General features: G+C 32.9%; 3 protein-coding genes across 4 annotated transcripts; 1 reads left to right on the forward strand and 2 right to left on the reverse strand.

The window, feature by feature from the left end:
* Window positions 1-4,575: 4,575 nt before the first annotated feature.
* Window positions 4,576-7,637, reverse strand: LOC143573418 (hexosyltransferase GAUT11-like). The gene is made up of 2 exons (XM_077058307.1): window positions 7,424-7,637; window positions 4,576-6,181 (listed from the first exon to the last, which is right to left on the reverse strand). Exons 1-2 carry the CDS (start codon window positions 7,580-7,582, stop codon window positions 4,727-4,729), a joined length of 1,614 nt encoding a protein of 537 aa, XP_076914422.1. The 5' UTR covers window positions 7,583-7,637; the 3' UTR covers window positions 4,576-4,726.
* Window positions 7,638-9,450: 1,813 nt separating this feature from the next.
* LOC143573410 (ADP,ATP carrier protein ER-ANT1-like) lies at window positions 9,451-11,788 on the forward strand. The gene is made up of 4 exons (XM_077058299.1): window positions 9,451-9,481; window positions 10,681-10,945; window positions 11,045-11,416; window positions 11,513-11,788. The coding sequence occupies exons 2-4, from the start codon at window positions 10,688-10,690 to the stop codon at window positions 11,786-11,788; spliced, it is 906 nt and encodes a 301-aa protein (XP_076914414.1). The 5' UTR covers window positions 9,451-9,481; window positions 10,681-10,687.
* A 375-nt stretch (window positions 11,789-12,163) lies between these two features.
* On the reverse strand, window positions 12,164-19,271 carry LOC143573411 (agamous-like MADS-box protein FUL-L). Of its 2 annotated transcripts, none has more exons than XM_077058301.1 (8): window positions 18,970-19,271; window positions 13,341-13,407; window positions 13,186-13,250; window positions 12,982-13,081; window positions 12,762-12,803; window positions 12,605-12,646; window positions 12,437-12,510; window positions 12,164-12,364 (listed from the first exon to the last, which is right to left on the reverse strand). In XM_077058301.1, exons 1-8 carry the CDS (start codon window positions 19,152-19,154, stop codon window positions 12,253-12,255), a joined length of 687 nt encoding a protein of 228 aa, XP_076914416.1. In that variant the 5' UTR covers window positions 19,155-19,271; the 3' UTR covers window positions 12,164-12,252. The 2 variants fall into 2 exon arrangements, with proteins under 2 accessions (XP_076914416.1, XP_076914415.1); XM_077058300.1 differs by having other exon boundaries at window positions 13,341-13,416.
* Between the last annotated feature and the right edge of the window lie 3,414 nt (window positions 19,272-22,685).

The following is a 22,685-nucleotide window of genomic DNA, read 5'->3' on the forward strand; positions in this document are numbered from 1 at the left end:
ATATTAAGGTATTAGACAAAAATACCCTTCTTCCTAGCCTTCTTAGGATAATCAAACTTCTTATTTGATCCTTTCTCTCTCTCTCTCTCTCTCTCTCTATATATATATATATATATCACACCATTAAAATAATAATAAAACAAAGACAAAATGGGATAGCCTATCACACCATTATAATATATATATATATATATATATATATATATATATATATATATATCACCATCAAAAAAGTTGCCCACAATTTGTCCATTTTGTCGCCCACTATAGATAGCCTAACACACCTAGTAGTTAGAGCGGAGGATTCTTGCATGCTGAAGGAAGAGTTGGTGACTAAACAATCTAGGGGTGTAAATAAGTCAAGCAGATCGGCTTCTAAAAAGGAGATCGAGCCAAGCTTAAAGAAGCTCAAGTCTAAAGTTAAACTTATTTAATAAACGAGCTTAAACTTTACTTATTAAACTCATGCCAGCTCGATCAAATCTAGATGAGCTTATAATTATTTACATAGGAAGTAATTTATACTCTTGTTGGTTGAAAAAGTATGTGTTTGCTGCACGCCTACACGTCATATACATATTATAAAACATTTTTTTATCAACACGTAACCAATAATAAACCTTTTAAGTACTTTTCCCCGGCAATTTTCCCTTTTTAAATATTCATGTGCTTATTCATTTTATCTGAATGTATATTGTACGAATTTTAATATCTAGTTTCCTATGGCTGGTTTACACAAAACAAATTTGATTATAGTTTTGATTAACCCATTTTCTGGCTTAACTCTCGTTCTAAATGTACAACTCAACAACAAGAATTAATATAGTTGACTATATTGACAAACCCGAACAACCATACCCGAAAATCCTGATAAACAAACAACTCAATAACCAAATAAACAATTGTAATTTGGGTCGGTTAACCGTTATAATTTCAAATAAAAAACCCGATTAACCAGAACCAAACAAATAAAATACAATCAAAAGAAAAAGATTAAAGCGACAGAAAAATCTACTTTATTAGTGTAAAGGGTGAAAAGTTTGACAGCCGATCTTTTCACATATCAAAATTAAAGAATAAAGTTTGCAAGTATCACCGAACATAAAACACAACATATAATTTACCCCGATTTATATAATTTAGCATAAGACTTTATTAGAATTGAAAATTAAATATATATTTTATTTGTGATGTGTTGCTGCTAATCATATCTCTATTCATTCTTTCCACGCTAATAAAAAAACAAAATATATATTTTAATTAAAATGATGACCGACTTTATTTGATCGCTCAATCTAATACAAAATCTAGGCTAGATTTGGTCAAATTACTTCATCGTAATTTTTTTGAAGGAAAGAGACACAAGAAATAATAAACATTCACACGCATTTATTATTTTAAAACAATTTAAATGATATGTAAATATGACTTATATACTTAAAGTTAATTCTATATAAAATGGGTATATATGTATAAAATGGGTATATATATGTATAGAAACTAGAAAGTAATTGTACAAGGTGTTTTTAACAACCCAAGCGTATAAAGTAACTGATGTCTTTGGTCGAAGATAAATGTGCGATATAGATCAATACAATAATTATGCAACGCATAGAAATAACTATCCAACTTATATAATAATCACGCAACACATAAAATAATTATGTGGATGTTTATAATTACACAGTTATCTATATAAATTACACACAATTATTCCCCATAGTATTGTGCATACTTGCAATATACATGTGGGTTGTTACAAGCATAAGAAGTTTAGTTATAAAAATAGGTTGCATAAATATATATGTATGTTATGTAATACCATGTATAAGTACTTATTTGATCTTGTGCGCCATAAAACCGAAAACTTGATCAAAAGTATTTTAGAGTGACTCAACTTGTTGGGTTTATTATGTTTTTTAAACGACTAAGTATTTTACAGATGCCCGCACGATGTAGCGGGAAACAATATTTAATAGGTTGTTAGCAAACCAAGTCTAGCTCGAGTCGAACATCATACCGAGCCAACTCAGCTCAACTCGAAATTAAATATAAAATCTTAAACTCAAGTTCGCCTTGATTATTTTGATATTTATATTATTTGAGTACTTTTAATCATATTTTTGTAATACATATCAAAAGATAATAATATTTACATAAAAATGAGGGGACAAAGTTGTAAATAATCCTTAAAATAGCAAAATTTTGAGTAAGTTGATGTACTATAGTTGTAATTAATTTTTAGTTATAAAACTAACTTGCACATTCATGCACATATCCTTGCATTAATAACTTGTACAATTTGAATCGTTTATCTGTTTTTTGACAAAACTATATTGACACGTCAATAAAATAAGCTCGTTAAATGGGTATGTTCAGATTTAGTTTTAATCATATTTTTGTAAAAAATGTATAACAAGAAAACCAAAAAGAATAAAGTTAAGAGTAAAAATTGGGTAAACATTAGAGATGAAAGTTGTAATTATTTCTTAAATTAACAAAAATTAACTAAAGTTGAGGTACCAAACTTGTAATTATATTTGTTGAAATCATATGAACGTGTGTAGATTGTGTTTAAAAGACTATTTTATCCTTTATTACACTTGTACTTCATGCATTACAAATTGTAAAACTCTTAAAATCTACCGTCTTAATTTGCCCATGACTCCTATATTATATATAGTATAGATAATATACCAAATTTTATATATAAAAATTTCAATTTGGACCGACATTGGCCAAAGTGATTTATCGGCAACTAATCGACGGGGTACCAACTAATGATTAATTGGAGATTAATTGGCGCCAAAAATATATTTCTTCAACAATGGGTACCGATTGGGGGTGACAATCTTGACCCAAACCATTTCAAATGAGTCAATTTGAGTTGTTTTTAAAAATTAAATGAGTTGATTTGGGTAAGAGGTTTTAATTAAATGGGTCAAAATGAGTCATTTGAAATTCTATCATTTTATTTTCGGGTCAAAATGGGTCAACAAGTTCAAAGAAATGGGTCGATGTAGGTTAGTGTCATAAGGAAATGTGACAGATTTCAGATTGGAAATGGTTTTCGTACAAGACAAATTTCGGATCGAAACAGGTTTTAGATTGGAATTGGTTCGGTTCAGGTTTCAAGCCAACACAAGTTTTCACCCGTGACGGGTTGGGTTTTGGTTTCTTTTTGGTCGACTCGGATTCGTTTTTGTCCGTATTTTCACCGAAAACAACCATTTTTTTAATTGACCTTTTCTGACCCAAACTCATTACGACCCAAACTCGTTTTGACCCATGACTCATTTCAACCCATGACTCGTTCGACTCAACCCAACCCATTTGCCAACTCTAGTACCGATGCACAAAAAACCCGGACCCAAACCCGAAAAGAAAAAAAATACTTGGAATTGGGTTGTTAGGATCTGAACCCATACCCGACGCTATCGTAGGGTACGCATAGAGTATGCATTTCAATCCAAAAACCTGGACCCGATCTATACTCGAAACCCGGTTCTGGGCCCCTACTCGAAACCAGGGTTTTCCAATAACCGATATATAAATGTGTGTTTTTATATATTTTGAATTTTATATCTTTATAATATTTTAACTTTCTAATATTTTTGTGTTATTTATTTATATATACCATATGGAATTTGAAAATTTTATGCAAAAAAATGGACTCGGAACAAAATAAAATGCAACCTCTTAAAACGCCTGATTTGTACTCGAAAATAGGGTTTTTCATACTTGAAAGTAGGGTATTAACTTACCTGGTATAGCCGTATAGTGTGCCCGGTTCCATACCCTACCTGGAACCGGTGACACCAGGTATGACCTTTTAAGCCAATAACTGAACATGAACCCAACCCAAGCATGACCAGTACTAATTTTCTAATACCTAAGTATACCTGAATCCGGTTTCATACCAAAAACCGGGTATTAGAAAAACCTTTTTTTTTCACCTCTAACCAGACGGCACAAACTAATAGCCCAACAATTTTTTAATAAAAAAAGTTATGTTTGGAAGTTAATTATAACCCAAACAAACTTGATTCAATAAGATTTAACTCAAATTAAATTAAACTAATTTTTAATATTTTTTTAACAATGTTTGGAAGTTGGAACTATCCCCAATAACCAAATGAGTCTTTCTAATGTCAATAATTAGAAAAACCCTTTTTTTTCACCTCTAACCAGACGGCACAAACTAATAGCCCAACAATTTTTTAATAAAAAAAGTTATGTTTGGAAGTTAATTATAACCCAAACAAACTTGATTCAATAAGATTTAACTCAAATTAAATTAAACTATTTTTTAATATTTTTTTTAATAATGTTTGGAAGTTGGAACTATCCCCAATAACCAAATGAGTCTTTCTAATGTCAATAATTCATACTGATTTTGACGCTCAAAACGTGACTCACCTTAGAAACACCATCAACAAGGAAACTCATCACTATGGAAAAATTCTCTCGTGTTGAATTTTCAACCTAACCATCACTTTAATGCTATTGGACAAAAAGACCATCATTAGCCTCATTAGAGTACAAGATTAGCATTTTATAAAAAGGGAAAAACTATGGGAAATTAATTATCTCACAAAATTTGTTTGTATGGCTTACAAAATGCATAAACAATAAACTTTCTTAAATATTGAAGTCTCTCTTCAAAAAATATAACATCTAAATAATACAAAACTTTTCTACACTTTTTGACCCTTCTAACCCCCTCTCAATTTGTAACACAATCAATAATATAAGGGTGCGTTTGGTTCACGTAACGTTCCCATAACGACCTGTACCGTCCAATCCCAAACTTTAACCATGGCTTCAGGTTCCCGTTATAGTGAACCACGGCTGCACTCTCTATGAGCCGGTTATCAATGTTCACATCGTAACCCAACCCTAACACATGCCACCTCCTGTCAAGCGGCTCGGTCCTTCCATAAAACGCCAATAGACCCACCGGCAGGGTCCCTAACTTCAACAAACTTCCATCGCTGTTCTGTTCTTGCCAGTAATGGTACACATCTGTCACTTTAGCATTCCTCCAAGCTACAAGGTCAAAAACATTCAAACCAAATGCCCACCCGCATGCCTGCGGGTCAAACTTGGAGCTCAAAATCGGATTTTTAAAGTTGAAATATTTATAAAACCGGTGAAACGCTTCGAGACACGTTTCAACAGCCCCATTTACATTCCCGTGAAGGTCCAACGAGAACAAAGGAGTCAAATCTTTTTGCACGACGACATCATCGTCAAGAAAGACAATCTTTTCAAGGTGAGGGTAGATTTCCGGGATGTAAAACCGAAGATGGTTTAATAAAGATTGATACTTTGGGTTCAAAAACTTTGGCTCGTTGTTTGAATCTCGAGACTGTTCAAGATCATATTCTTGAATGCCGGTTTCTGTTAGTTTTTTAACAATGGGTGAATATGAAGCGTTTAACCAAGTAAAGTCTTCAACTTTTTGCACTTCTATTATTGATCCTTTAAAGTCATTACTAACAAACCAAGCTTGCATGGCTCCATAGTTGGGTTCGTTTGTGACTATGTGAAACACGAGCTGTTTCGGGTGGTCGGTGTTTGAAACGGTCGAGTTGACCACAGCTGAAACCGCTAGTAAATTATCTGAAAATATGCAGAAATGATAAAAATTATTGTCTACCAATCTCGGTGAATTCTTGATCTCATTTGTAACCTCGTGTAGGTTCTTGACCGTGAGCCAACTGGACAAAAGTTTAACATTAACACAATGAAGATTCTTGGGGACGGATTCGACTCCCAGCTGTCCAAAATACGTGCTTTGAACGGTGGCTGCGTTTGCTCGTTCTTCAAGGGCTTGAATGTGGGACTTCATGGTCATAATCGTGGTGGCAATGTCGTAATGTGCATCTTGTGCTTTGAAAATGAGAGTTGATAAGCTTTTTATAAGCGGTTCTGCTTTGTTTTGTGTCATCGGGGTGTCTCTCATGGCGGCTTTTGAAAGAAGAAACTGACAGCTTCGGATCTTTGAAGTTAACTCCCAAGCAGGATGATGGTTGTTGTGTTCTTTTGCAATAACTATATATGCTTTTGCAAGTGTCATTTGATCTAATAACTGTCTGGCATATGAATTAGCAGTTGTTGTCTCTTTGGTTATATTTAGGTTGTCATGAGAATATTGCAATGTTCCATCATTTCTTACCTGAAATTGGTTCGAAATCGGCTTAATTGTTTAATCCATATGATATAAACACTAATAATAAAAGCATCTATATGGTAAGAGAAAGCTAAAAAGATCTAGGGGTCCAAACTAGTTGTGTTTAACGAATCGAATTCGAATACTCGAATTAATCAAATCGAATTTTCGAATTTCGAAATTTTGAAGCTGGATTCGAATTCGATTATTTAACTCGAATCAAATTTTAAGTTTTTCGAGTCCCATTTGAACACCGAGCACCCCTAGTTGGCAAAGTGCTCTAGAAATCAAAAGAAAGGAAAAACGGCAAACGAAGTGAAAAACTAAATGAACTAGAATTCAAAGAAAAATCGGATTTTATAAATCCCTCTTTTTTTTATGTTGACCGATAATAATCTCACCTCAAAAAATAGTGTGAAAGGTGGGACCAGTGAGCCGGTGGCAACAATTTTGTGAGGTGGGATTATTATCGGCCAGCCTTTAAAAGGTGGGATCAATAAAATCCAACTTTCCAAATTTGGATGCGGAAACTTAAAGCCAATTACTTGATTATGGACTTTAAATTTTATTTGATTACTTAATTCGAATTTCTCGCCCTGGTTGCGGTGCGCGCATATAATGTATATATGTGGGCCCTCAGGTGGGCAAAAGTGAAATTGCACTAACTTTGACGTTATTTTACTAATTCGAGAAAATAATGTTAAAAGTGGCGGAAGGTTAATCAGGCATCACGTGGTGGCGTTGATGGCCGAAAGACAAAGGTACATGCACCTATCGGCGGGTGTCTCAATGGTTGAGTGTTATGTGCCTTATATCCAAGGCTTGATGCAAAACTACTATCGAGCCGGGGGTCTCACCGAAAGCAACCTCTCTATCCCTATGGGTAGAGGTAAGACTGTCTACATCTTACCCTCCTCAGACCCTACCATAGCTTTGCTATTGGTGGGATTTTACTGAGTACGATGATGATGATGATGAATTCGAATTTCGAATCGAAAACAAAAGGTTGGCATTCGATTCAAAGTTCACTTAATAAATTCGAATTTCAAGTTTTTCGAGTCTGATTCGAATAGTGAACACCCCCATCTAAAACATTACAGCTGCCTACCTAAAGCAAGGGTTTTTCATAACAATGGAATCAAAATACTATGCATTGATTCAGATGCATATATAATTATATAATAATCATAATAGTAGTAATAATAATTATATAAAGAATGGGAAAGTAAAGAATAATAATAATAATACCAGTATGGGATGTTGCTGATCTTGATGATATTCTTGATTCTGTTTAACTGCCAAGAGAATAAACCCACCAATACAGAATAACCCAATTAGTCCCACCCAGATCCATATCGAAACCCGCCGTCGACCCGGCCGCCGGTACTCCGCCGCCCGCCGCCGCATCTCACGATCCCAAATTCACCGGATCAGCAATAGCCACTGATCATATTATCCATCCAAATGAATCAGCAACACACGTTATTATTAATATCCGATCGAATAAGTAGATGATGAGGTTATTAATAAGTTGAATTGAGTATGAGTTGATTTGGGGATTTATTATTATTATTATTATTATTATTATTATTATTATTATTAATTTGTGGGAATTGAGGGGCCATACACATGAAAGCAAGCACGTGTAATGGTTTTTGCTCATTTGAATAATACGATGAATCAAAAACAGAAGTGTGATGTTTGTGGAACCACAAAGCTGCTAGCCAGATCACGTTTTGTATATACTACGTTAACTCCCCTAAAAAATCATAATTTAGCCCGAGCTCTAGCTTTGTATAGAAAGCTTGTTTAGGCTTGTTGAGATTTAACGAGCCTAGTGTATTTTTAAGTTTTACCTAGATAGGAGTATAGGACTTCTATTTATTAGCAAAAGAGCATAAAACAAGTTGAGCTTGAGCCATCGTAAGCGAAAATGAGGCAATCTGGAGCCTGGTCGAGCTTGGGGTAAGCTCGACTCGTCACCTGAATCCGACTAATGAATTTATCATACATGTAGGTGAACAATGTGACATTTATTTTTCTATTTGTAGGCATGAAAATAATTGTGTTCAGTGTAAGTATTATATATGATTACATGCTATTAGATACGTGTGTACTCAACTCACTCAATTTATACCCTAAATGATCTCCAACTTTCTTTCTCATTGTCATGATAAAAATTGCTCTATTGCTCTTCTAGAATCTTTGGTCGATTGATTCGGTCTAAGAGCCAACGGTGTTACAGAAATACTGATAAGTAGGATGGCAAAAGAACCTGAACCCAACAAACAGACCCAACATACTTGAAACGGGCAATTAAGTATGGCCGATTGTAAAATACAACAACTATACTCAGTAAATCCCACAAATAATTAAACTATCAGTAGGGTATGGGAAGGGTGGGATGTAAACAAACATTTCATGCCATGAATGAGCTCCAAAAATAGAGAGGCTGCTTTCAACTAAACCTCAACTCCAAAGCAAACAACATACCAGTAAAATAAATAAACTATAAAGTAGAAATTTTAAAATGTGTAATAGTTATTGCTAAAAGAATAATAAGAAATATATAAGTAAAAATAAAAGTAAAACAAACAAATAAATAAATAAAATTAAAATAATAATACAAATAAAAAAATAGATAATAATAATAATAAAGAATTCTAAGTACGATAAGTTACAACCATAGCACATATTTTTAATAAAAAAACTATACCAAACCCCTAAAGTCTTTGATTGGTGTGTAGTTTATACATATGAATGAGCTTAAAAATTATTATACGTATGTATTTTTGTATGCGTAGGTGAAGGTGTATATAATTGAAAAAACATTTTTGTGTTTTAGATGTGTATGCTTTTGTGTTTAAATGGGTGTACTTAGGCTAAAGGTTATTTGGTTAATGGACTATTGATTAATGGGCTTAAAGGGTGGGTTTAGTAACTTCAGTCTAATGGTTTATAATGGACTATATCACCAACTTTTAAGACTTCACCCCAAGGTTACCAACCATAAATGGGGACAATTATCCTTTCATATTAAAATCAATACACTCCACTAAATATAATATAAATAATAAATATAGATATAAACATTTTACATATATCTTTTGAGCACAATAATTTTGACACCTTTGATTTCAATTTCATCCCCATTTTATTTTCCAATCTGGTGCTCCTCCATTCCATTGTCTTCAAGATTCATTCTCTTCTCTCAACACAACACAACCCACCCATGATTCTGATTCTGATTCTCCATTGCTGCTGATTCTGTAAACCCTTCAAATCTTATTCTCTTTCTTTCATCAGGTTTGTTTCATTCTTGTCAATTTTGCTAATTTTATTATTATTATTATTATTATTATTATTATTATTATTATTTCATATGGTTGGTTTCTGTATTGTTTGTTAGTGAGTGATGTATTTGGTTCTTGAATGGATGGCGAACTCTAATTTCATTAATTCTTGATTTCATTTCCATTGATTTATTTATTGCATGTTCATTGATTGTGATTTTAAAACTTGGTTTAATCACATGTCTTGATTTCACTAATTATAAGTATGCTAGATTCATATTTCACACCTCAATCAGAGCTATTGCTTGTGTTAATATTATTGCTTCTCCCCTGTTCGCCTTGCCTGCGGTAATGTATATATGTGTGAACCCTCGGGTGGGCAAAAGTGAAATTTCACTAATTTTGACGTTATTTTACTAATCTCGTGAAAATAACGGAAGGTTAATCAGGCATCATGTGGTGGCGTTGATAGCCGAAAGACAAGGGTACATGCACCAATCAGCGGTGTCCCGATGGTTGATTGTTATGTGCCTTATGTCCAAGGCTTGATGCAAAACTACTATCGAGCCGGGGGTTTCAACGTAACCAGCCTCTCTATTCCTAAAGTGTAGAAGTAAGGCTGTCTACATCTTACCCTCCTCAGACCCTACCATAGCTTTGCTATTGGTGGAATATACTGAGTACGATGATGATGATGATGATGATGATGATGATGATGATGATGAGATGACATTAAACATCAAATTTTCCGTTGTATCCGTTTGATAATGATATTGACTTTAGAGATGCATGAGGTTACAATGACAATCCACAATAACAGAAAATTAGGGATGCTATATACCGTCTCAAATTCGGTCACAATATGAGGTTCTGTACACTTAACCTAATAACTCATACCGATACTTCTTGTCATTTAAATTCTTTCACTTTTACTTGTACCTTTTTATCTCACTTCTAATGATGTAGAACCTATGAAGTCTGATAAGGTATTCGTTTCGTGTTCATAATACTACTATATGTTGCAGACGTGTAATGAATGATGGTACTCAAATTCTCTGGTTTTGTTAATTAGGAACATGTGTGATACTAAGCTTGCAGATGAGTAATGAACATGTGTGATAATATTTGATGTTACATTTCTTAGTCTTTGAGCAACAAAATAACTAATTACCGCCTTTCTTTTTACCTTCTGCAACCATCCAACATAAAAAGGTTCAGGATGACAACAAAATCAAAGAGATTTTCTTCAGATTTCGTGATGGGAGGTACCGCTGCGATAATATCAAAAAGCGCAGCAGCACCACTTGACAGAGTAAAGCTTTTACTCCAAAATCAAGGCGAATTGTTAAAAAGAGGTCAACTCATAAAACCATATACAGGGGTCAGCAGTTGCTTCAAAAGGGTCTTTAAAGAAGAAGGCTTTTTCTCGTTTTGGCGCGGTAATCAAGTAACCATCATTAGATATTTCCCGACTCAGGTAACCCCTTCACTAATTCACCTCATAACAATAATATCAATTTCAAGAACTTGAGAATTAATTAATATCTAATTGTTAAACGTTTTAGAAGTGTTGTAGGCTTTCAACTTTGCTTTCAAAGGTTATTTCAAAAGTCTATTTGGACGGTCAAAGGAGAGAGACGGGTACGCCAAGTGGTTCATCGGCAATGTTGCTTCCGGGAGTGCTGCTGGTGCTACCACTTCATTGTTTCTATATCATATGGATTATGCACGGACCCGTTTAGCAACGGACTCAACGGGTATTTCTGTTAATAGAAAACGACAGTTTAACGGGCTTTTCGACGTCTACCGTAAGACCCTTGAGACCGATGGCATTAGAGGGTTGTACCGTGGGTTCACGGTTTCAATTGTGGGGATTACATTGTACAGAGGGATGTATTTCGGGTTATATGACAGCTTGAAACCCGTTGTCTTAGTTGGACCGTTCCAGGTGCGTTTCATAACCGTTTTTATTGTTATTATTATTAACCGTTTTTATTGTTATTATTATTATTTTGTCTTTCTGACACGTGGCAACAACTTGCAGGACAATTTTGTTGCTAGTTTTTTCTTGGGTTGGAGCGTGACAACGTTATCAGGGTTTTGTGCGTACCCGTTTGACACACTGAGGCGAAGAATGATGATGACTTCTGGTGAACCGATAAAGTATCGTAACGGTGTACACGCATTGCGTGAGATTATAACCACCGAGGGTTTCTGGGCATTATACCGAGGGGCTACTGCAAACGTGCTTGTCGGTGTAGCAGGGGCGGGCGTTCTTTCAGGGTACGATAAACTGTATCGTTTAACATATGGGTCTTGAAGATTTATCTTGATTTCTGGTCTTTTGTAGTTTGTTGAAATTTTGTTTTGAAAGATGGAAAATTACACATTATATTGAAATGCCAATACATTTTCATTGTTTTAGAATATTGATAATAATGTATGTTTTATACAAGTCTTGTAATAATTTCAAGTAATAGCATAAATTAACATGAAACCACCAAACGTAAAACATACAACCAAAATTAGTCATGAAGCTATCCATTTCCATGCCTTAAAACAGGTCAGAAAATGGGCTTTCATAACCATTTATAATAATTTGGTGGCAAACAAACTAACTGTCGAAGCATGAAATGAATCTGACCTGATCCATGACGATGTTTCCACGGATTTTCGAGATGAACGAACCAAAAACCATACATATACCCTTTAACATCTGGTATGCTATTTAAAAACGAGCAACATAGACGGTGCTGAGACGTTACTGTATCCGCATCCACGTCTTCACTTATTCAGGTGTTGAACCATCCAAGGCGGCATTACTGTTGACGGTTGACCTTCTGTTGGGTTCTCCTCCGCTTCACCACCACCAGCACCTCCTAACTCATACCTGTCACTGTATTCCAATCGAACATATATTCGTAACTTTTATAAAAATATAAATTATAACGAAAAGAGTTAACATTACCAGTTGCTTAACAAGCCCAAACGAACTGAAGGCGTCATCTCATGTTGTTCCAACTTTTTCTCCTGTTCTTTGATCTGCATGATTTTAAATTTTAATCATAAATGTCGAAGCGTTTTTCATTTTTCAGAATAAAACATGGGAAATTATTTATCATTTTATATAGTTTACCTGCTTAGACAGCAAGGTGTTTTGATCCTGCATATCCTTGTCCTGTTGATACATTTGATATTGGATCATAGCATTATCTTTGTGTTTTATTAGCTTTCATATAGGATACACTTTATCTTATCTTAAAAACTTTACTGAATATGAGAAATGTATGTACCTTTTTTTGGAGCTGAGAAATCGATTTGAGCATCAACTGATTCTGCAAATAATAGAAGCTTGGTTAAAATTTAACCACCTAATATTTTCTTTTTATCTATAGATTCAATTTAATAACTGACATGAAAAGAAATGAAGATGCTACACATCCATATAACAAGAACTAGCATATATAGCCATATATATAATATAACAATAATATGGAAGATAAAATGTCATACCTTTGTTAACCTAATATGTCTAAGAGCTGTATCAATTTGCTGCTCATAACTGTGAAGCTCTTTGAGACTCAAGGAATCAAGTTCTTCTCCCATTAAATGCCTAAAAAACAAAATCAATACATCATGTTTGACCACTTTTTTTTAACTATATAAACATTAAACAAACATGACCTTTATATTATTATTATTGCAATTTGCAAGTACCTTTGTGTTTTCTGCAAAAGCTCAAGTTTAGCTTTAAGCTTCACATTTCCCAGAGTCCAGATTCCCTAGAAGAATTTATAAAATTCAGTCTTTTATTTTATAAAAAAGAAAATGAAAGTCATGCAAGATGTCTGAGGATTACACAGCCGACTTACTTGTGGATCGTTAGTTATTGAAGTATGTTGCGTCTCAGAAGAGTGTCGCTCGTACCTCTCAAGGATTCTTTCCATTCTGTTGTCAAAAAGATGGTGTCATTAGAATAATAAAATAGATCAAATGAAACCAAGATTATATAAAGCAGCATTGTGTAAGTGAATTAATATATTATTGAAAGAAACAAGCCTAAAATTTGTCATATAGTTAGTGACATACTCAATTCTTGTACATTTGCTATAATAAGATGCATGCATGTGCTACAACAGTTGCACTAGAAATGTAACATGTAACATCCAGTATCTCATACTAACCAATATTGTCCACTTCGCCCACAAGGAGTACTCACGGAACAATTCAAATATACTCTTGAAACGCTTCCATATAGGATTAAATTTTGCTTTAATGTTTGTTTTTTTAGCATGATATGAACTTATGAAGGTAGACTTAAGTACAGAAAAATTCATTATGGGTTGAACTAGTACTAATGCACTTATCAGAAACTTATTAGTTCTTAAAATAGGTTTAGTACTAATGTGTTGACTTGCATCAATTTACCATCAAAAGTTCAAAACCTGGTATGGAACTATGGATATAAACCTATATCATTGAAGTGCTTAGATTTTTTTCATAATAAAACCGAAAAATAAATGATGTCGATGATGAACCTTAGAATCTTAGATAGATAACAAGTTAGTATAATTAGAAGAGGAAATATATCTTAGTAAGTAATAATGTACAATTCTAATCCAAATATCATTACTACTCATTATCATAATATTAACTGATTGCATTATGAACCAATTAAGTTATATGTACCATAAATTACAGTGACTTAAATCTGGCAATATACATGTGTTTCAGAAAGGTAGCTTTTAAACTTACAATTATGCTAGCTCCCTATTCTCAATAAGACATCCAAGGTTATTCATGCAAATAATACAAGCATATCATATAAGAACTTAAATATAAATAATAACCATAAAACTATTTTGAGCCACAACATATTATGTGTATAATCAAGTGGGCTTATGTGCTAAGGTTTATCATGATGAAGCAAACTAAGGTGAGTCTAATGTGACTTACTTTGAGATCATGTGCATGCATAACACGTACATGAAAGCATCTATTTTATCATTTCATGTATTGAAGGTTATGAAGGCAGAAAGCTAACATATACATTATCTCTACCGGGTGGATCTTCCTCTTGAATAGAAGCGGATTTCTGAAGTAGGCATCTCGATGAGTCCTAGGGAATCGTGTGTAAATCTGATACAGTCTGAAAGGCTGAACAAGACTATATGTAGTCAATATCGGTGCTATAGCAGTTATCGGACCTCTAGCAGAATATCGGTACCGATAATATCAGCGATATTGACCTATATATCATCGATTTTCCCGATATCAGCTTTTTATGATATCTTTTTAAGTCTTAATCAGTTCTTACTTGCTATAATTGGTAGTGTTTCGTAAGTTGCAAAAGGTTAACTTATTAATAGTAGGCGAGTATACTAAATTGTTAGTTTAAATTGTTATGTATATAAAATCTGCATGATATTAAAATTGTTTTATTTGTAAATGGTGGTTTCTCATGCATTTAACCCGAACTCATGGGTATGGGTCTCACCAAACCCATATAGTCATTAAACGAGTTATAACATCTTATTATATTAAAAATTAATCTCAATAAATATTTGATATGAAAATCTTATAAAATAGGGATATCCTAAAAATTAATATCCGATTTTTTAAAAAAGATATTATTTATAATTATGATAAAATTTTATGGTAAAAAAAATAAGCTGGTAATGGGTCTCATCAAACCCAGATAGCTTTTAAACGGGTTATAACATCTCATTTATTTGTGAAACTCTGTCATCATCAAACCCTAAATATATTATTAATTTTCTTACAATAAATAAAATTAAAATATATGAATATTGGAAACATAAAATGTAAAACAAACCCCATAATCAAATCCTAATTTAATTTTTCAATATGGATTTAGTTACATTAGGAATTCGTTTTTCTTTTAAGTTTAACTTAAATGAAAAGTTTCACAAAATAATATCCACATAATAACAAATGAACATAAACAAATAAATATAAAAATTAATTAGATAATTCAGTTAACATTTCACTATAAAATGAATGTAACCCAACAAAAATTAATCAAAATATGTTCAAGTATTTTATTAACTTATTACAATAAATTAACTAAATTCACAATATTAGAAACGAAAATTTTAAACAACCCCGTAATACGGATGATAAAAACTAGTATATCATATACATAGATACGGGATTATCATGTTCACATACAATTATTAATATATCTTTTGTTTACTATTAATTATGTTTTTAGATATATTTCACATAAACATTTGCTATGGTTCGATAATATTTTATGATGAATTGGGACTCAAGGGTACTGTTGACGGTATGTTTAGTTTGAAATGGAGATAAATGATATAATCAATTAGACAATTAAATAAATATTCGTTTAGTTTGGATTGAAGTTAAAACTATGATTTAGTTAATAAAAAAAGAGATTTGACATGATGTCTAAACCCATTATCTTTAGTGAGGATTGAGACCCATTTTTTATACTATTATTAACTTTAAATCTAAAGGCTAAAGCATACAAAGCTGGATAAGTTTAATGGTACAATTATATACTGTTGGCCATAATATAATTAGATGTGTTTGGACAGTTTGGTGATGAAATATGTATGGGTTATTTACTGATAATTGGCACCTACATATCTAAATAAGTTTTGTGGTGGGATGTAGATGGATTGTTTGTTGTTAAGTAGATTGGTTAAACTAGGGGTGAGTAAGAAATCGAAAAAACCGATCCAGAATCTAAAAAATTGAAAAATTCAAACCGAAACAAAAACTGATGGTTTGGTTTTATGCTTTTGTAAAACCGAACTTTTGGTTCGGTTTTGGTTTTGCATGTAATAAAAATCGAACCAAATTTCAAGATTTTTACTTTTTTATTTTTAGTAATTTACAAGAATTTAATAAATATGTAACACAAATATTTTTGGCCAAATGCATAATAGTCACTTAGTTATAATCAACAAAATTATTTATACATAAATTCATTATTTTCGGTCTAATTTTTTTTTTTATTATTAAGATTTTCAAGCTCAAATGGCAAGAAACTCAAACAGAACCAAAACCACAATGAAAACCACAAAACGGAAACCACAAAAATCAAAACAGAACGATTTCAAAAATCCAAAAACCGAAGTTTCAGTTTTAGCCCAAAATCGCAACGAATTGCACCACACACACCACTTGGCAAGTTGTGCAAATTACTTGTTAAGTAGCCAAGGGCATATAAATATCATTGACGAAATTATATATGTTTAAGTTGCCATTCTTGAAAAAAAAAAGAGGGGGGGGGGGGGGTGAAGGATAATGAAAAATCGGAAATAAGATGGTTTGAGAATAAAGGATTTATATTACATGCTGATTAGATTAGTTAGTTATAATATGCATGTGAAAGTGCACTGTGCGTATGTTGATAATTAGAAAAGTAGGCGGACTCATCCCATATGCCCAAGACTCGTGAAACACTTATGAGCATGTTATGATTAATGGTGATATATATCTTAGTTAAATGTGTGAACCTTGGAATCCGTAGCATTATAAGTAGAGAGGCCAATACATATTTGCTCTAGGATTTGTGAAACATATATGGTTATATGATTAAATCTTAATTAAGTGTCAGAATTGAGATATAATATCTTAATGAACTAATCTTGGTTTATTGAGTTGCGTTAGCATATTTAATCGATATGTTAGAATTTTGACGAAATTAGTCACGGGTCAATTATGAACTCGTTCAAATCATATATATTAATAACAGATTTAGATTTGAAAGGTTGGATTTAGAATTCTAATTAACTTTGATTTGGGTAAAAAAAAAACTGAATTGAGTTGAAATGCAGGACATGACTATACATTTTCTATCTACATAGCCATGTCACCTTGCGAAAAAATGGAATTTTGAGAAAACGAAAAAACACGAGTATGTCTTATATGTACATAGCCGTGCTACATTTTGTGAAAAACATAAAAATTTTGGGAAATGCTAGACACGATAATGTGAAACTATTCACACGGTTGTGTAGCGTTTTAGATGATTTTTGGATCTAAAATACACGACTATGTATTTTCATATCACGTATCCTTGATTCCTTGTGATCTTATGTAAGAAAATGGGGTCTTGGAAACACAAGGGTACACAACCATGTTATATGATATTATGATTTACTCACATTTGAAAGCATATGGGCATGCGCACACATGGCTATGTGAATCTAGGTCACATAGTTGCATGATTCCAATACTTTTATAAATTGTTTGAGCTAACTAATTAATAAAATGTTTGATGAGCACAAGTGAGGATCTTCATAATATTTGGTTCATATTTTTGGGGAAAAACCCATAATGATTGTGGTAAGAAGCCTAAATGAGACTTGAAAGACTATGTCATTGCTTATTTGTTCCAACTGAGCTTTGGTACCTAATTAATGTTTGTATGCTTAGGAAAGCAAGAGGCAGATATAAATGTAATTCTATTTTGCTTTTCTTTCGGTTATATACTTAAATTTGCAATTTTGTTATGTGAATAATTATTTTAACCAAGAATGTAATTATAGACGGTAATCACCTACGAACACCAACGCGGGCAAAACCAAGCATTGGTAGTCGATTATGAGGACTGTTTAGCAACGTCAGTGATACCTAGCTAGCCTAAGATTTTTCAATCGTTTGTTAGTAAGAATATGTTGCAAGAGGCGTTTCCATGGATATTAATGCTAATATGTTGCCAAGCTCCGTTGCTAATCCATATGGTTGAAACTCCCACCATTGATCCGTTGGTGATATTGCAAGAACAATATGTGACCTCGGTAAATGAATTACCCTTGGCATGTTTTCGGACAAGTAACACATTACCAAGGAGACACCCTTTATATCTTTACATCCGTAAAAGTCATCGCTTAATTTATGTAATGTAATTTTTGCAGTGTATAGTTTTTTGGTATATATGAAGGTGTAATTCATTGTTGGATATATTGCATAGATACAATTTCATGTAATATTTTGATGTAGCACTTGTCATTCTTGCTTATGTTAAATTCATTGTACGGAATATTAACATTTGTTGTCTATTTATAACCTTTCATACTTCTTTTAAATAATCAACAACTCATGTAGGAAAAGATATTGTTGTTGGTGTATATTGTTTCACATGGACACACACACATGCTCACATAACCTGTGTCAGCTAATTGAAGAAGTTATAATGAAAGCATAGTAGTACATTTAATTTGATGTAAATAAAAACTAAAGCTTAATTAGCATGTACTGATTGTGTTATTTCCAATTTTTAACACTTATTTTCCTCATATAAAAACACATGTCTCTATATCACTTGTACCAAATCCACTAACAAATCAAATAATCCGAAAATAAACCGTGCATGAGTTATCTAGATTTCATGTAGTGTTACACACACACAAACTTTCAAAATAATATTTTTTTCTAAGTAAAAAAAAAAAACTTTAATTTCAACTAACACAAAATACATGAGAAGATGAAAGAATAACATACGATGAGTAAGTAGCGTACTCGCAGAGCTTGCCTTTGGTGGAGAAGATGATAAGAGCAACATCAGCATCACAAAGAACCGAGATCTCATGTGCTTTCTTCAACAAACCTGATCTCCGTTTACAGAAAGTCACTTGCCGGTTGATCTTGTTCTCTATCCTCTTCAACGTCACCTTTCCTCGACCCATTTTCCGGCAAACGATTATTATTATTATTATTATTATTATCACTCTCTCTCTCTTTTTATCTTTATCTCTCTCTCTCACAGTTGTTAAGACTTTGGTCTTCCTTCCACAAGTTATAACTGTTTTCAGCTAGTAGATGCTTTTACTTTCCTTCTAACTTTGGGGTGGGTTATAAATATATATAGACAAATATAAAAAACAATAATAGTTTTGTTATTAATTCCCATGAAAAAAAATTGTAATTTTTTTAATCATTTCATATGTACTCATATACGATACTTTAATTTGTTAGTTCATGTATTATTATTATTATCATTTTATTATTATTATTATTATTATTATTATTATTATTATTATTATTATTATTATTATTAAAACTATAACGCGTGTTTATGTTATGACGAGATCATATCGTGTCAAGATCTTATGATCATATACCCGAAACCTTTATCTTATATAAGATTTGGTGAAGTATCAAAAGTGGCGAAGCTTTGACTAAAACACCGGGGGGACTCAAAATGTATAAAGAATTTCAAAAACGGAGGGAGCCAGGCTCAAATTTTCGGCCGAAAACGGCTAAATTTACACTACGTATAAAAAATTTCGGACGAAAACAGATAAATTTACACTATTACGCAAAAAAACCGTGGGAGGGGACCCGGCCCTCACTAACCTTCACCCCTGAGTATCAAGATATTTTCCCTAAACAATATCGGAAATATTGTAAAAACAGAAATTTAGCAGTAAGTGTGTCAGATAAAATTTAATTGTTTTTCAATTGGTAAATACTAAATACTTGTGTTATTTCTAAATGATAAATGTGACTTATTCAACAAGTAACATAAGTAGAGAGAAAAAAATCTATGAATTTATGGTGTGTTTGGTTTTAATTTCACAATGATGAAAGAATATGAAAAGGTAAGTAACAAATTGTTTAAAGGAATGCTATTTTTGGAAATCTAGTATATATTCATATTTTTGAGAAAATGTTTGATGATTAAATCTGATAAAAGACATGGAAAACCGGAGTGGTTTTGAAAACCAGGGTGGTTTTGTCAAAAACGTTGTCGATGTATGATTGGTCGGAGTACAATTTTGCGTGGTTGTTGTCTGGTTGAGCGGGGACCACATAGTACAACCTTGAAGGTGGTGAGAAATACTAAATGCCAAGTCAACAACAGCATGAAGTGGGTCCCACTCAAGTTTTATTTACCTTTAAAGAAAGCCAACATTCATGTCTTGAAATATAAATTAACTTCTTCACTTCCTTTTTAGTTTAGTATCTTCTTTCAAACACTTTTCTTTTTTACAAAATTAAAGGAATGATTATTTTTTATTTTAGTTTAACTTTTGAGAAATTGTATTAAGTGGTACAAGTTAATGAGCATATTTTGGATTTTTCATTTTAATTAGTATTTTTGCTAAGAGAAGTTTCACTCTATTATATTTAAATGTTATCACATTGTTAGAGGGTGAGATGTCTTCTATTCGAAGTGATCTTATTGGTGCTATTGTGGCATTTCTATCCTTTTTGAGTTGCAACTATATATGGAGACAGATTGATGATACAGGTGCATAAACAAGTTTAAAACTCAAAACCTTTGGTTGCAATCGGTTCGGTTATGTCAACAAAAGTTAAAACTGGTTTATGATCGGTTTTAGTTCGGGCTAAAACCGATTTTTTGATTAGGTTACAGTTGGGTTCGGTTAAGGTTTTGCTCGTTTCGGTTAAGGCTTTGACTGGTTTTTGCCCGGTTTCGGTTTGGTTAACTGGTTTGGAACCGGTTTTGATGGAGAAAATTACAAACCGATTTCAAACTTATGGTTTCAATTGGTTACAAAACGGTTTATACATACTCGGTTTCAAACCAGTTCGGTTTTCGAGTCGGTTCAGTTAACTGGTTTATTTGTCCACCTCTCTAACCTGATATAATATTAAACATGGCATGAAAATTAATTGGTTTTGGACTAGTTAATATAACTTGTCTTATTAAACATGTCAATCAAAGTACGACAAGTTTAGTTAATGATTTAACATGAACGCGTCGTGTAGTAAATGAATTAACTTATTAACTTGTTTAATGAGTGAGCTAACATATTAACTTGTTTTAAGGCTTTTTTTTAATAGAGTTTGTATTTAGGTTGTAGAGTGAACTATTTAATGAACGACAAATTTTTAGGTTTTTATTGGTCATTTTCCTTCTATTTATTTACTTTTAACATGGGGTGTTTGGGGAGCTTTTAAAATTGTTTTTTTGTTTTATTTGTTTTTTGAAAAACAAAAGTAACTTTTGAAAAAATCCATTTTGAAGTTTTTGGAGTTTCTTTACCAAACATCTTTTGCTTTTTAATAAATAAATAGCAAATAAGGGCGGACGGGGCACTGCGTGAGGAGGGAGCCATCACGCGTGGTGGCTCTTAGAACACCGCCGCCGGTCCCCCATCACGCGTGATGGGGGTGGTGTGCGTGATAACCATCACCCAAGTGATGGGTGTTTATCGAGGAGAGGGAGCCGTTGGAGGGGAGAGTGTTTGGCCGAAAAAATTGTTGGTTGGTGTTTGGCCGGAAAAAGGTCTGTTCCGGTGATTTTTTCTTGTCGGAGCTCCGGTAATAAACGGATCTGGTTCGTGATGAGCGGATCTGGTGGTTGGTGGTGTCGTCGGGTACGAATATGGTGGTTGATTGGTTGGTGTTTGGCCGGAAAAAAAGGTCCAACGATATGGGATGAAGGTGGATTTGGGGTTTTGAGGGTGTTTAGGAAGTGGGTTTTGGTTGGATTTGAGTGAAATCGATGAAGGTGGGATGAAGGTGGCCGGAAAAAGATCCATCACACAACACCACCACCCCTACCAAATTCCATCAAAATGTGATGGATTTGGGGTTGGTGATGTGGCATCATTTGATTGGGTGAGATTTGTGATGAGAAATTACATCACCACCACCACCCCTACCCCCCCCCCCCCTAAGCAAATTTTAGAAGCTCACTCAAACACCATTAGTTTCCACATGAAATTTTTTATCGTCTCTTTATTCCTAAAAATTCTCTTCATTCAGTTTTAACTGCTAATGAGAACCTATTTAAACCTAACTAATAATTTTGTCATATTTAAATGTTATATTATAAAAAAACAAATAAAACTTACTTTAAAAAACCTTACACAACAGTCAATACGTAGATAGACACTAAACAAAGCTAAAAAAACTGCTAGCATGAGGACTCAAACTTGGAATAATTAGTAATTAGTATCTCAAGAGTTAGAAAGCAATTCTTTAACCATCAGACCAACTCAATAATTTGAATAAATCTTGAAAGTGGCTATATATATGCTCAAAGTAATAGCCTTAAAAAACTTTATTATACCAAGGCTCTCAATTTTACTAGTTTATAATTTTTCTATAACCTCCATTTGTTTTTTCTAATCTCAAGATAAATATGTAAAACCAATTTGTTAACTGAACAAATAAAGAAACAAAATTACTCATCCGTCTCATTAGAAGTGTCATGGTTTGAAAAACACAAATTTCAAGGTAAA

Source organism: Bidens hawaiensis, unplaced genomic scaffold (assembly GCF_021521415.1).
Source record: "Bidens hawaiensis isolate Kalapana, Puna unplaced genomic scaffold, B.hawaiensis_p1.1 tig00026411_1, whole genome shotgun sequence".
Lineage (NCBI taxonomy): Eukaryota > Viridiplantae > Streptophyta > Magnoliopsida > Asterales > Asteraceae > Bidens > Bidens hawaiensis.

Coding starts and splice junctions, on each gene's coding strand:
- LOC143573410 (XM_077058299.1), top strand. CDS start 10,688: ATGACAACAAAATCAAAGAGATTTTCTTCAGATTTCGTGATGGGAGGT. Junction 10,946..11,044: donor TTAGATATTTCCCGACTCAG/GTAACCCCTTCA, acceptor GAAGTGTTGTAG/GCTTTCAACTTTGCTTTCAA. Junction 11,417..11,512: donor TCTTAGTTGGACCGTTCCAG/GTGCGTTTCATA, acceptor AACAACTTGCAG/GACAATTTTGTTGCTAGTTT.
- LOC143573411 (XM_077058300.1), bottom strand. CDS start 19,154: ATGGGTCGAGGAAAGGTGACGTTGAAGAGGATAGAGAACAAGATCAAC. Junction 13,251..13,340: donor CAATAACTAACGATCCACAA/GTAAGTCGGCTG, acceptor AAATTCTTCTAG/GGAATCTGGACTCTGGGAAA. Junction 13,082..13,185: donor CTTTTGCAGAAAACACAAAG/GTACTTGCAAAT, acceptor TTTGTTTTTTAG/GCATTTAATGGGAGAAGAAC.
- LOC143573418 (XM_077058307.1), bottom strand. CDS start 7,582: ATGCGGCGGCGGGCGGCGGAGTACCGGCGGCCGGGTCGACGGCGGGTT. Junction 6,182..7,423: donor ATCAGCAACATCCCATACTG/GTATTATTATTA, acceptor AACCAATTTCAG/GTAAGAAATGATGGAACATT.